The sequence below is a fragment of the Lepus europaeus genome, chromosome 4 (genome assembly GCF_033115175.1).
Source record: "Lepus europaeus isolate LE1 chromosome 4, mLepTim1.pri, whole genome shotgun sequence".
Lineage (NCBI taxonomy): Eukaryota > Metazoa > Chordata > Mammalia > Lagomorpha > Leporidae > Lepus > Lepus europaeus.
This window is the reverse complement of record NC_084830.1, coordinates 145,818,501-145,833,377: the sequence shown is the minus strand read 5'-3', so window position 1 is coordinate 145,833,377 and position 14,877 is coordinate 145,818,501. Positions and strand designations below refer to the sequence as shown.

The 14,877-nt window shown below is 60.0% G+C and overlaps 1 protein-coding gene across 1 annotated transcript in view; it reads right to left on the bottom strand.

The window, feature by feature from the left end:
- FSTL4 (follistatin like 4) overlaps positions 1 to 14,877 on the bottom strand; it is a 347,488-nt gene that overhangs the window by 81,449 nt on the left and 251,162 nt on the right. Inside the window, exons 4-5 of the mRNA XM_062189768.1 lie at positions 11,068 to 11,258; positions 8,259 to 8,382 (exon numbers count right to left, since the gene is read on the bottom strand). Of these exons, the coding sequence (XP_062045752.1) occupies positions 8,259 to 8,382; positions 11,068 to 11,258 (315 nt within the window). The remainder of the gene's footprint in view (positions 1 to 8,258; positions 8,383 to 11,067; positions 11,259 to 14,877) is intronic.

Genomic DNA, 14,877 nt, shown 5'->3' with positions numbered 1-14,877 from the left:
CCTGCTCTCCAGCCAGCTCCCAACAAGAGCCACCCTCGTGTTGGGGCCTCTGCGTGCCCTCCAGCCCTGTGTGTGGCCCACAAGCGGTTCACCCACTTGCTATGTCCCATGTGAGTAGAGTTCCTCCTCCATCCGAGTGCTCCTAACCTCGGGGCACCACCAGCTCTGTGTGCAGCCCACAAGTGGGGTCCGGTAGCGGTGGAGGTGGAGGGTCTGTAGACACAGCCACGGAGCCTGAGAAAAGGAGGCTGGGGAGGAAGGAAAAGACGCACCCTGCAGAGGACAAGGGATTTGTGCTCCAAGCACCCTCCGTGGGCTGACACAGCCTCAGGAGGGTTTGCCCTCCAGACATGCACCAAGGAGTCCTCCCTCCTCACCTCTGAGCCCACAAAGGCAGGGGGATGCTGCTGGAGGCCCAGGAGGCAGCCGGGCTAGGGGAAACCCCGGGCTGCTTCCTGGTCTCTTGCCTGGCAGGGGGCAGCTTTGGACATACAAGGATCCTCTTCCTTGGGCAGCTGTGCCAATCCTCAGACCTGCGCGCCACCCCAGGGTCAGGGAGCCTGCTGGGAGAGCAGGATGTGACCTTCAGTGCTTAAGTGCCTGCCGTCTGCACAAGAACCTTGCAAAACCCCTGAGCTGCACAAGTGTAACGTGGTCCTGTTCTGCTGAAAAGCCGATCTAAATAATTGCATTTGATTTCTTTGTAATGGAATTATTTGCTTGCTCTGCAGCTGTTTTTGAGTGTTTACTAACATTCAGGGAGCTCTCGGTGAAAAATCTTGGGTTCCTCCATGGTGTGCGACACGGGGCTGGGTGGTGTGACATGGGGCCAGGGGACGGCTCTGCAGCCCTGCAGGTGGTCCTGGTCCCAGGGACAGTGATGGACTGGGTGTTCATCCTCCCACCTGCCTCTCTCTCCAAGAAGAGGGTGTTTTTTTTTTTTAATCACAAAGCATCATGTTTTAATAAGTTTTCTTTGCAATTTGTACATAATAGATTTTCAATAACAACCTGTAATTAGCTCATTTTCTGCTATTCAGTTGCTCTGCACCGAGGCCACTGACAGCCTCCAGCTGGGATCTTTAAAAATGGAAAGAGCTTGAAGACTCCTAGAAAGTGCCGGGCCCCACCATGCAGCTGCTCAGGGTTTGCAACTTCCAAGTGAGGGAGGAAGGAGAAGCTGGCGCAGGGAGACAGGGCCGGCACGCATGGGTGGGTTCTGGCTCCAAATCGACCCCTCCTGGTGTGATGGCGGCAGAGACAGGCCTGCTCCAGAGCCCTGATTTGCAGGGGCCAGCCCCGTCCCCGCCAGCCTGTTCCTCGCGGGCCGAGGCCGCTGCTGGACATCTGCTGAGGGGCTCAGCACAGGGGGCAGCTCAGACACTGCAGCCCTGTCACTCCCCCGCCTCGCTGTGCAGCATGGAAGACCTCCAGGGCCAACCCCAGCTGATACTCAGGCTCCTCCCCTCGACCTGCCTGGGCCAGGGCCCTGCCGTGACAGAGCCTCAGTCCTTCAGGACGCCTTCTGCCTGGCCCAGGCTCTCGTCTGACTTCTGCTCCGCCGCGGCGTGGCCCCTCGCGCACCCCAGCTCCTCGGCCCTCAGCACCATTCACTGACCTCACCATCTCCAATCAGGTGCTGGGGGCTCACCCAAATGTCCCTTCCTGCCCTGCCCTGTCTGTGGACGGCAGGTAGCCCTGCCCCGGGGGCTCTGTCTCAGCTCCTACTTTGTTCTCTGCCGTCTTATTTCCCAGCTGTCTCTGTGCCTGCTGGGCAGGGCCTGTGCGGTCTTGCCCATAGCTGTGTCCCCCCTGGGAGCTTCTCTGAGAGTGGGCTCTGTGAGCGCTTCGTTGTTTACCCACTAGGCTTCCCGGTCTCAATGCTGCCTTCCTGGTGCCCACTCGCCCCTGCCCCGCCCTGCCTGGCCACCCCACGCCGGCTGGCCCTGCCCAGATGCTCTCTTCCTTCAGAGATCTTCAGCCCAACCTCGCTCTAGATCCCCCAGTACTCCTCTTTTTTTAAAATTTATTTATTTGAAAGTCAAAATTACAGGGGAACACACACACACACACACAGATCTTCCACCTGCTGGTTCACTCCCTAAATGGCCACAAATGGCGGGGCTGGGCCAAGCCGCAGCCAGGTGCCAGGAGCTTCCTCCTGGTCTCCTATGTCCTTGGGCCACCCTCCGCTGCTTTCCCAGGCACATTATCAGGGAGCTGGATCGGAAGTGGAGCAGCTGGGTCTCGAAAAGGCACCCATGCGAGATGCTGGTCCTGCAGGCAGAGGCTTAGCCTGCTACACCACAGCGCTGCCCTCCCCCTCCCCCCACCCGCACCATCCCAGCACTCTTCCCTTCACAGCTCTGCACGCCTGAGTTGTGGAAAGTGGGTCTCTGGGCTGTGGGCTTTAGCTTGAGGAGCCTGCTCTGCTACCCGGAGCTTCTGCAGCCACACAGTCTCCACTCTTCGTTGGGCAGTGGCAGAGGGCCCAGACCACATGCTGTGTCCTCCTCCAGGTAGGGGGATGTGGCTGGGGGCTCTGGGGGAGACGGGGAGGCTGTGCTGCTGTGTTTTAGATTCCCAGGAGCTGAGCTCGGAGGACAACACAGCTGTGTCCTGTGCCTGTAAATTATTTCCCCAAGTGCAGATTTGCACAGATGGCAATGCCAACCTCCTGGTGGGATGGCAGGAGTGGGCGAGGGGTGGGGAGGCTGTGCAGGATCCCCTGGCCAGCGTGTGCTGCCTCTACCAGGGGCGTGGCCATGCTCAGCAGGGCCCGAGGGGCTGAGAGGCAGCCCTGTGTCCCAGTGCAGCTCTCAGGCGGTAGGTGATTAAGCACTGGGCAGGGGCCGCCCAGCCCACCGTCACCGCACCCCGAGGAGAGCTGAACGTGAGCTCTCCAGGTTGAGCGGCTTGGATCTCCATGGAGGCATCATTAGCTCATGTGGCAGCAGGGGTCACCTCACAGTCGGTCGCTCATTGGGCGGATGAGGGACGTTAGAGCTGCTAGGGCGGCCACACGGGTGCCCTGGCTGCCCTGGTCCAGCCTGACTGATGCTGCCCTCCACGGGTCCAGCTGTGAGGTCCTAACCTGGCCTTTCCTCTGCTCCCTCCTCCCAGGGTCCCTCGGGAGGTGTGTCAAGGCCCACTGGGGTCCTGGGTCATGGTCACATCGTGTCTGGATGCCTCTGCTCCAAACTGCATTTCTCCACATCTCCGAAGCCCTCACCGAGCAACACTTAGCTTGGGCCTCCAGGGCCAGGCCCCATGCCAGGCAGGAGGTGTGGCAAACAGAACAGCCTTGGGCCTCAGGTACCTGGGGTCAACAGTGGGCAGGACAGCAGTGGCCCCACATAGGTGGGGGCTGTGGGACACACCCTGGCGTCTCCAACTCCATCTCTGACCATGTCTGCATCCACTGGATACCTACTGCGTGCCAAGTGCCATGCTAATCACTGCCAGTCCTGAATGGCCCTATTGGTGGTTATGCCTACCCACAGATGGGGCCTTGAAGCCAGCCTAAGCTGTTCAGTCACACAGCCGGTGAGAGGCAGAACAATGATTCAAACCTTGGTCAGACTTGGACTTTGCAGTCCCCACTCTTGGCCATCAGGCTGCAGCCTTGTTTCCATGGGGAGAGAAACCCAAGGCTGTGGTCACACAGATGAAGCTGTGTGGGCTTGACAGAGGGGGAGAAATCAGCGAAGACTTCCTGGAGGAGGCCACCATGGAGCTGGAGCTTGGGGTAAAGGGAAATCACCCTGGGGACAGTGAGGTTCTTCTCACTGGAGAGTGCAGGAGAATTGCCAAGTATGCTAGATGGATGCTAGAACCTGAGAAAGTTCTGGACTCAGACGTGAGTTCAGTCCTGATTTTGCTTCCTGCTGGCTGTGTGACCTTGCATCAGCTACGTCCCTGCACTTCAGTTTCCTCATCTGTCCACGGGGACCTGACATGCTGTGGTGAGCCAGGCGCCCGTCGGGTCTCATTCCACGTGGCTCAGGTGTGAGGAGCCCAGAGTGGCACGGACGGCACGGTCACTCAGCCCTGGAGCTCTGCCCCAGGAGAGCGTGGCACGCCCAGTCTCCATGAAGCCCGCCCCTCTCCCCTTGGAGTCGAGACAGCACCCCACCCATCCCCAGGAAGGGAGCGAGACTCCCACCTGCCAGCTTCCAATTTTCAATTCTGCTTCAGCCAGTGAGGGGCCAAAGGCAGCGAGTCCAATGCTGGCCACTTCATTTGCAAACCCTGCATGAGGTGGCCGTCCTCCTCCTCTGGGGTGAGGGCAGCCACTGGCATCGGTGGTCTTGGCCTCAGCCAACACAGAGAGCAGTGCCCAGGTGTGCCTTGCTCTCCAAATTGCACAGCCCAATCAATCCAGTGAGGATTTTTGCTAAAGCCCGTGCTCTGTGCCATCCTGCTCCCCACGAGCTGAAACTCAGAAACCTACAGCAGCAGCAAACAGCGGTGTCCTTCCCAGGTCAGCTCCCAGCTGCACAGACCCTCCAGATGCCAAGGGCCAGTGCACAGGGTAGCGGGGGGACCGCCCTTGGCTCAGGTTACCACGCTGCTCCTCGCATGTGCAGCTCTGGGTAGGACGGGCGCAGGGCACGGCTCACGCAGGCAGAGGAACCGGACATGGGAAGTGAACCACTCACATTTTCAGGCCGTGGCAATGACGGCACAGGACCACGATCCATTTCCCAGGCACTGTTTCCCGCCGCACAGAGGTGCCCTGGCCGCAGAGGCAGCGCAGTAAGCAGATTACAGCACCGCCTTCCCGTCTGATGGAGTTGACGAGTGCTAGAGGCCAGGGAGGGCATTTGGCATCCCACTCGGTCAGCGCTCTGGGGCACTGGGGCACAGGGCTCCCGACCCCAGAATGTTAATGCAGGAAGCCCCTCCCCCCATGCAGCCGGCTGCCCAAACCCTTCCCTCGCATCCAACACAGAAGCTGGGGCTGCCCTCGTAGGATTAATTAAGAGGACAAGTATCTTTCTAACATGCAGAAGACACTTGTACTGAATATAAAGTGTGAAAAAAAAAAAAAAACCCTCATTTAAGCAACATGTTTTTCCCACCATCCCAAGCTGAGCATTGGGAAAAGGGTAAAAACATGCCTAATGGAGAAGTCTTTTTGACGAGCAGCCGTGAGAGGAACTGGCTGGGATGCACACACAGGAGTCCCCCGTGCTCCTTGTCACCGGGGACCTCAGGGATGGGGTCTCTGCTCCTTGTTGGCAAGCAGAGCGGGGCGGGCGGCGGAGGCTGGGTGCTGCGCAGACCCTGGGCCTTTAGTTCCTAGATGAGCCTTTGATTTGGGAAGCAGCAGACGCTGTACTGAGGTGCACACTGGCGAGCCTCAGCTCCATGTGACAGCTAGAGAGAGACCACATGGACCACCGAGCACTGTGCCATGCCTGAGGCACCTGGCCTCGCCCGGTTCCTCGGAGGTGCAGCCCCAGCAGCCAGCTCCAGAGCCGGCACCGCCCTCAGCCACCTGCACACTGCAGGGAACACCGGCCCAGCTGCATGGCGAGACACGATTTAAGAGACTGCCCTCTCCCAGGCTCGGAACTGCGTCAACACAACACGCTTCTTGAGGGCAAACATACCCAGGCCCAACCTGCTGTGGCAGAGCAACCATGTCTGCTTTGGCAGGCACCCAGCTGGAGTCGCCTGCAGACCCCAAGCTGCTTTGCACCCAAGGACGCTGCCGAAAAAGGGATTAGGAAACAAAACTTCAAAGTCGCAACCCCTGCCGGCCCGTCAGCTCCACTCTTGAAAATTAAATCCAAAATGTTGTTGCTGGAATGCGTGAGGCACTACTTTGTGGGTTTTAGTGGGATTTCGTTAATGCCCATTGATTGCCGGGAAGGTACCTGCATGTCTCATTTCAGTGATCTGCTTAAAATGCACTGAACCAAGAGCGACAGGAATCTCGAGGTCCCGTGACCATGAACGCCACTGGTCCACCTGCGCTCCGAGGGCCTGCGTGTCAAGCCTTTATGGCTGGGTCACCTCACTTGTGGCTGCCTTAATGGCTGCATGTTTGCCTTCTATCGCAGATCTATTATTTGGGTTGGGCTGTGATGAATGGTTTGGCTCCCTGGTTCAAAACCAGTCCAAGGCGACGGCAGAATCTGATTTGCTTCAAGAATGATGAGTGTAAGGCTTTTCAAGTAATAATCCAGGAAGAAGGGAGCCGACACCGCACTGCTCGGCGTGAGACAGACGGCGGAGGGGAGGCGGCTTGTGCCCCTCCTGCAGAGCAGCTTAGGCTGATCATGACCTTGATGGGGCAGCAGGCAGGCCTCCTCCTGTACCACAGCCTCCCCCCCACCCCGCCCCCAGGAATGCAGCTCATGGAGCAGAGGCAGCCGCAGGACCTGGTACCAGGCTGGGGCCCAACAAAGCTGCTGTGGGGCTAAGAGGAGCGGCGCCTGGAGATGCCCCCGACCCCCAGGTCCAGCCATGGTCTCGGACTCTCAGCAGGCTCCAGATTTTCCCTCCACAGCCTCTTTTGCACGGGGGGCTGAGCTCAGACAGTAACTGTGGGATGGATGGCCTAGAGCTGTCCCCAGAAAACTCGCCCTTCTCTCCTGACCCGGGGTGCTGCTGTCCCTATAAAGGACCTGGCTGGTCTCTGGGACTGGAGTCATCGGGGATCTCAGTCTGGGACAGCGGATGCAGGAGAGAGGACGGGAAGTGGACATGGAGGACAGGCGCGAGGCTCTTGTCCAGCCACAGACAGGTCCACGCTTAACCACGGCCTCTCCGGAGAATGAAAGCAGGTGGCACGTGTGTGGTGTAGATGCCTCTGGAGTTCCCAAGGCCCACATAGGAGCCACCAACCACTCAGCTGCTGGCAACATTCCCGATGGTTTAACAGCCGGCGATCCTGAGCCAGGGCTGGGGAGCTGCCGCTACTTCCACACATTCCAAAATGTTTAGAGACGTATTTCTGGGAATAAAACTCATGGCCCACAGAGCGAACACCTCCAGTCACAGACATGCACAGTCGTTCACAAAGACGGATGGGAGGAGGAAGGCAGGGGGCCCACGGGGTCAGAGCGCATCACGCCCAGGGCTGGGCTGTGGTCCCCGGTAGGAAGGCGGCTCCAGAGTGGGGAGGTCCCGGCCACATCGCACTCAGGCACACTTCCCACGGGGAGGACCCACACTCATTTCTCTCTTCTGGGATCCCATGTCCCTCTTCTCGTTGCCTCCAGAGCCCTTCTGACCAGTGGATCCCGAGGCCTCCTTCTCAGGCCTGTGGGTGCTGGGAGCAACTACAGCTCAGACACAGACACGGAGCAGGCCCGCCTTGCTGGGCACTGAGCACCAGGGGAAGGTGGGACCGAGGCAGGGGCTCACGCCCAGCTCCCCAGTGCCAGGGCCCGTGGTTGGGCGTCCTGAGCCTGTGGGTCACGTCCCGGCACAGACACAGGACACACCCATGACTGGCCCAGAGCGGTCTTAACGCCCTTGGAGGTAAAGGGGCTTCCTGGTTTTGGGGTCAAGGACGTCCCCTGCAGTGTCCAGGCTGGGCCTAGCCCCGCCCATCCCCCCTTGTCATTGCAGGCCTGACTGGGGCCGTGGGGGGAGGGGGCGCGGCAGCACCTGCACATCTCCTTTAGGCCCTGCCCTTGCTCCATCCACGGTCAACGTAAGGTCACCACAGGGAGACACAGGTGCTCAGACACCCCATCCACACGTGGCGCGCCAGGGGCTCCACATAGGGCCACTTCGCATGCTCACTCTGTTGGCACGAGAGTACCGACTTCCTGTGTCTCTGCAGGGCCCCCAGCTCTTTTCATCTTGGACCCTCATTCCCTACTGTCCCTGGGAAGCTGCAGCTCCCTGCCCCCGCCTGGGCAAGTCTCCAGACCCTAGGGCTCCCTGCTGGGGCCAGGCCACATACTGAGGACAGCCCCAAAGTCTGTTCCCTCCATGTGCAGACGCAGAACCCCCAGGGAGTCTGGCTGTGTCCCCCAGCTCTGCTCCAGTCCCAGTCCTGGGTCCCCGAATGAGAGAAACGTCCTCTCCAAGGAACAGGGCGAGCTCTGCTGGTGTCACCCCTTCTCCTTTCCTCTTTGTCTTACAGCTCGGCGCCTACGGCAAAAGAAATCCAACCGCCATTGCTCCTCAAAGAATCCAACCTGGGCAACACCCGAGGAGAGGGCCCAGGCCCTGACCCAACAGGTGCAGGAGCAGCCGTGTGGACAAGCCTCTCCCATGTGGGCTGAACTTACGGAAGGCCGTGAGGAACTCCTGCAGGGTCAGTGAGCCGTCGCCGTTGAAGTCGTCAAATCGGAGGAGGTCACCAGGTGAGCAGCCCAGCAGGTCCCCATCTAGGTCCTGGTCCTTTAGCACATGCTGTGGGGTGAGGAGGGGGACAAGGCCAGAGCACATAGTGAGTCCAGAGTTGAGGGCTTTGCTGGGAGATGACCCAGGCCCAGGGGCGACTCCTGGGATGCCTGGAGGGTCTCAGGTAGCATGCGCAGCTCTCGGTTTGTCTCTTACAACCCCTAGTCTTTTAGATGAGAAAACTGAGGCTCAGAGAGGGAAAGTGATTGCCTCAAGATCGCACAGCAGTTGGAGTCTAGACCAGAACTCAGTGCCTTAGTAGGGGGCAGAAAGACCCCTACAGATGGTCTGACATGGGAAGGGCCCTTGAAGCCACCTGGTCTGTCCCTCTGCGCTGTAGCTGGGGCAACCAAGGACAGAAGGGACCCAGGCAAATGGTGGCTGAGCTCACTGTGGCCACTCAGTGCTTCGTCAATGCACCATCTAGCACCTGCTGGCCGGGTGACAGCACACCCTCAGGAGGGGCAGGTGCCATTCTGCTGACCGAGGCCTGAGCCCCAGCCCTGCCTGCCCTGTCCTGTCCTGCCAGCGACGCACATAGCTGCCCTAAGGATTCTGGCACAGGGGCTGCAGGGGGGCCCTCGTGAGCTCCTCTCTGGTCACAGACTGGGCCACAGGACGCTGAGGCTTCCCCAGTGTGACCACCCAGAGGCCATTGGGAACTTGGCACTGAAATTCCAGGCTCCTGCGCTGAGCTGGCACTGGCGGCCAGAGGGCCTGGAATAGAGGTGCCGCAAGCAGCACGCTAAGGACAACTCAGGAGGAAGGAACCATTAGTTTTATTTTGCGGCGTGGGGCGGAAGGGAAGAGCAGCAGAGGCATCTTCTCTTTGTTTAACATTCTCAGTTTGCCCGCTATATTAAAGGCAATTTAATGTGATAATGTTAAAAAAATGACCCTTCACCCGGCCAGGAAGGGTGCTCGATAAAAGGGAGATCAGCCGTAACGCTCCAGATCAATCTTCCCCAGATGGAAATTTCCCTTTGCCTATTTCTGCATTGGAAATTGATGAACTTTCCGTGGGGCTCACGAGCTCTCCCCGCACCTCTGTGTCAGTGTCAGGGAAAGGCCCATTCTCGCTGGGCTCTGTCTGGCAGATTTATGAAATGGACTTTAAGTGTATTAAATTTTAAAGAGGAAATCATAGTCCAATTACCACGCCAGTTAACGGCTTTGGCTGCCTCAAGCCACGTCTCTGCCCCGGGGAGCAACACGCCCGGGATGGCTCTGTCCACCTGCACCTACCTGGGAGCCGCGTGGGCCTGGGTGCCGAGAGCTCACAGCTGCCTCTGCCCGTGTTTCTCCCTGACCAGCCTGCAGCAGGGGAACTGTCAGGAGTCTCTTTCAACAGGCAACCATAACTAACAGGACCAGGGCAGCCCGGGTCACCTGGGGATGCCTGGCCCTGGCCCTTGGGGTCTCCGTCAGAGCTGTGGGCTGTGCTGAGGGAGCTGGTGACATGCTGGCAGGGCTGGGCAGCAGGCCTCCTTGGCTGTACAATTTGTACATGCGGCCCAGGTCTGGGAGAGCAGAGTGAGCTCCCTGGAATCAGGCTTGGGACTGGCTGGTGTGGAAGTCCCTGAGCCGGGGAGCCTGTGTTTCAGACGTTGGGCTGGCTGCTCCTTTCTTGGGTTTTGTGAGCACCTGCTATCTCCACAGACCTCGAGACACTATGTGGAACCTTCTGGTGGGAGCCATTCACCCCAAGGGAGCCCCTGGGACCAGAAGGAGAGCAGCTCACTGGGGCTGGGTCTCCTGTGGCTGGGCAGTGCACACAGCTCAGGCCAGTGGCTCGATTTCCTCCAGCCTCAGTTTCCCCATCTGCATAGGTCTGTGACGTGAGATGACAGAGTCTCTCCCTGACAGCGGAGGGTGGCTGAGAGGTTTCAGGAAATAATGGCAAAGACGATCAGGATGACAACTGTGGCCACTGCCATCGCTGAGCACAGAGCCCGTGCCGGGCACCTGGCCTGAGCTCGCTGAACCCTCCTGTGGACACTGCGAGGCTCACAGATGAGAAGTGAAGGCGCAGGGAAGGGAGGGTGTCTCCCAGAGCTCACTGGCAGGCTCAGCCGCTGGGCCATAAGGGCCCCGCAGGTGCCCCGGCAGGTGGCAGAGGCTGTGGCCCCAGGGAAGGAGGCTCAGCTTTCCCTGCCTTTTTGACATCACAGACACTAACTACCCTCGCACCACCGTGTGGACCAAGGGTGTGCATGTGATGGGGAGGCAGGCCAACCACAGGGTCCAAGGCCAAGGTTTTCCCAAACAGGAGGTGGGCGTGGGAGTGCACACAGAACTTCCTGCAAGAAACAGGCTGGCATTTGGATATCCAGGGCTGGTGACATCTCAGGGCAGAGGGCTTGGGGCTGCCCAGCGTGCAGCTCCACGGATGTTTGCCGGAAGCCAGTGCTGCTCCCCTGACCCTTCCTGCTGGGGAAAGCCCCGGGCTGGATGAAGGCAGCATCAGGGACCAGCCCCTTTGAGGGGGCTACGTCTCTATCTGTGCAGAGTGGCTGGGAGAGGCTGCTGGGAAGAAGTAAGGAACACTGTTTGTTTGTAGGATGTTCGGAGGCCGGGAGCACCTCGGGCCTCCTTGGCCAGGACAGTTACAAACAATTGTCCTAACATGGGCTCCCACGTGGTCCTCAGTGTCCCTGCTGCCCATAGGGCCACTGTCCCTGAGCCTGTACCCACCTGGGCCAGTTCAGAGCCGCTGAGGTGGCCGTTGCTGTCTCTGTCCAGGTCCTGAAACAGAGACTCCACCAGGAGGCGCTGCTGGGAGGCAGGGTCGCGGCTGCCGTTCTCCTGCAGTGGCTGCCGTTGGGTATGGAGCGCTACAAGCACGTTCTTCAGATGGGCGTAGCCGGCCACGGTACACGTGTCCCCTGGAAGAGAGGAGGAGGTGACTGCAGTGAGACTTAGTCCTTGGTCCTCAGAGAGGGCTCACGAACAGCCCTAGGCGTCATGACCCTTGTTGATCCGTCTGCTGGGCAACCCATCCCACAGATGCTCATGGAGCACGCAATGCGTGGTGCACCTGGTGCTGATGCGAGGATCCGTCTGACCCACGGCATTTGCCGAGCACCGGCTGAGCAGCCAGAGCCGAGTGGGCAGCAGCCAGAGGGGGATGGCCTCAGTGGAGCTGGCCCTGCTCCACTCTGTAATAGTTTGCGCTTGTCTTAATCCTACCTTACAGGCTGCTTTTGGGTCCTTAGCCTCAAAGATTAGAGAGCTTTAGTTAACAGTACTATTAAGCCCTGCTTAAGGTAATTAGGGACACTCCCAGAGCTGGATGACTTCAAAACAAACACGTGTATACAAGTGTGCAGCCAAGAGACAAAGGAGGCTTTGCACAGCCCATGACTCACAGGCCCCTGGTGCTCGCTGGCGAGCCAGAGCTTGGCAGCTGAGGCCAGCGACGCACCGTGGCACATCGCTCCTCTTGCTGGTGACGGCGGTGGGCAGGGGCACTGGCCGGGCACAGCAGGTAAACTGAGGCTTCTGTGGGATGTCAGCCGAGCAGGGCGGGCCCTGGAGGATGCAGAACTTCCTGTGCCTGGCTTGGCTGAGCCCTGGACAGCGAGTGTGGGCCCCTCGCCTTCCATTCTGGGGTGAAGGCCAATGACCGGGCTGCTGGGCATGGATTGTGCGGGGCCCGGGGCTCCTCCCCTTACTTCCGAGGGCAGTCTAGGGCTCCAGGCAAGGCTTGTGTGTGCACAGACAACAGAGTGGTGCTGCGGGGCACGGGCTTTGAGGCCGACGGGCTGGAGCCCCAGCCTGCATAGCCTTGGTCCTGGGGTCTCGGTGATTTCGTCCACAAAGTGGGGATAAGCAGATTAAATACGATACACTCAGAAAGGGCTTCACGCTGGCTTGGCCCCAAGTCAGGGCTCACAGAATGACAGCTGCCCCTCCCTCCACCGCATTTGCTGAAGGGCGGCAGTCGGGGGGCTGCTGTGGGAAAGGGATGCTGCTGGGTTGTGCATGTCTGTGTCTCTCCTCCTGCCTCCCTCACCAGATAAGCCTGGATGCCCAACCTCTTCCTCTTGTACTTGCTCATGTTTCTCGATTTTCTGCCAATTTGGGGTCGATTGATTTCTGTCAGAAACAGACGCCCATGACCGCTTCCTTCTGCATGTTTATTTAGGAAAAAATCAATTGCCATGCTCAATACAACCAGATCCATTTGCTTTCTGGGAGCCTCCCTGCTCTGACAAGATCGGCGCTCTCCCACCCCTCGCCTGTGCCCGGCTGGGTGTCCGTCCCTGGGAGACCCCGGGACCACCCCCTAGCCAGCCCGGGCCTCCAGCCTGTAGAGCTACTTGGCGTTGAACACGCCAAGGTCTCAGCCCACTGCAGAACCACTCGCGCCGCGGCAAGGAGCCACTGCCAGGTGCCTTCTTCCCGGGCCTGATCAGAGGTTGGTTTTGGCAAAGAGGAAGAGTCTTGCTCACATCTGTCCCCCACCCACCAAGCCAGAGCGATGCCCGGGCCTGGGACACGGACAGAACCAGGGTGGTGATGGAGCTGCTGGGGTGCCACGTGGACAGCCGGCAGACAGCATGGCCATGGGATGTTCTACTCAGGAGTGCTAGTGGCCACCGGCTCCTCGGGATATGTCCAGGCCCGGGCAGAGATGGGTCACCCTTGCCTATCTCCCCACCATCCTCCTGACTGTGGTGGGCTCAAAGCTCCTCTGAGCTTCCCAGGCGCTTACTGTGCCTCCAACACCAGTAACCCGGCTAAACCATGGAGGCGGCTCCTGCCGAGCTGTGTGTGTGTGTGTGTGTGTATATGTAGGGGCGCTGTGACAGCTTCCGCAGGCTATGTCCCTCCCAGCACGTCCTACAGCGCCCTGGGGCGCACAGGTTGCCAGCATCTCCAGCCTGCAGCTACCCTGTCAGCAAGGTGGGGACTTGTCTGGAAGCCAATCTTGGGGCCAACAGCGAGTGCCCTCCTCACCCTCCCGTGTCCAGGGTCAGTGTCCCCGCTACCAGCTTCCATCTACAAACCACGCACCTGATGCTGGGCAGGCAGTGCCACTCACACCCTAACACAGGCTCAGCCTCCTCTGTCCCCTCTCCTTCCCCATAGGCCTCTAGTGCAGGCTCTGCTGGCCTCTGGGGTGCGGAGACGAATGGAAGGGCCCCTGGAGGACAACCTAGACCCCTCTTCATCCCAGGAGCAGCTGCCAGAGGTCTTGCCTGCACTCACAACATGACGTCACTACCCAGCATCACTGTGCTCCACAGCACTCCACAGTGGCCCCGCAGCACTGGGGAAGAGTCGTGGACACAGAGCCCAGCCAATCTGAGGGGTTCCTGCACCCATGGACAGGACCACTCCCCAAACCCTAACTCTCTGGAAGCCCTCCGTTGCCTCATGGCCAGCCAGGACAGCCCTGCTGTGGCTCCCTGTCCTCGCCCCTCTTGGGGGAGGGGGACTGCCTTCCTTCCCTCTTCTAGCCCTGAAAGCTGTAGCTCCCAGCTCGGCCTCTAAGGGGAGCTGGCCTGTCCTGAGGCAGGCAGTGGACACCCCAGAATGGGGGTCCAGACAAGGTATGTAGGGGTGATGGTGTACACCATTCTCCCCTTCACAGCCACCTCGGGCTCCGGGCAGTCAGGGAGGAGAGGCTCAGCCGTGGGGAGCCCTGGAGCCCTGCGGTCGGTCAGACCTGGTCTGGAGCGAAGGCTCCCACCCTGCTTCCAGTTGTAAACTCTGCCCTTTCCATGATGGAGCGTGTGTCCGTCAGCGCACCCAGGAGTCCAAAGCACAAGAAAATGAAGCTGCCGCGACCCACCTCCCGGAGGCCACTGCCGGCACTGCACCGGCCAGAGGCTCCACTGGCCCCCGTGTAAGACCAGGCAGGGCCTGGAGGGAGGCCTATGAGCTCTTTCCAGCCAGCATCCTCGCTGCGTTGATCTCCCCCTGGTCCTGCTCACCTTCCACGGCATCTGGGCAGGGGGGTGTCGACACGCACAGCGCAGGTTTTCTCACCTGCACGCGGGTCTTTGAGCCCTGCTCTCCACCGTGCAGGCCACACGGGGGGTGGCGACAGTGGGCGTGTAGAGGCTAGCCCCAGGGCCCTCACAACTAACCACACCCCCACCCCACATGCTCCTTCCCCGGCTGCTGGGCTCACTCACGTACTTTACCTTGGCCACTGCAGGATCACCCCCAGTCCACATGAGCACCCTGCCTCCTGCAGCCCTGTGTGTCCTGGCCCTGACTGTGGTGGCCTGGGTCCCAGCGAGGGGGGCACTTCATCTCTCCGGCCCATGGCAGGCCCAGTCTCTCTTTGGGCCTCAGGACACTGCGCTCCTTCCGTGGGGAGGTCCCAGGAGGGCGTGCAGCACAGGCCTGGTACCCACGCACTCCCCACCGGTGGCCTGTGGGAGCTGATCAAGACATTGAGAGTGTCGTGGCCGTCCTCACCCAGGAGGCCTGGCCAAGCCTGGGGTGGGAGAGACTCCGACACTGACTGGCGCGGGGGTGGCGTGACTT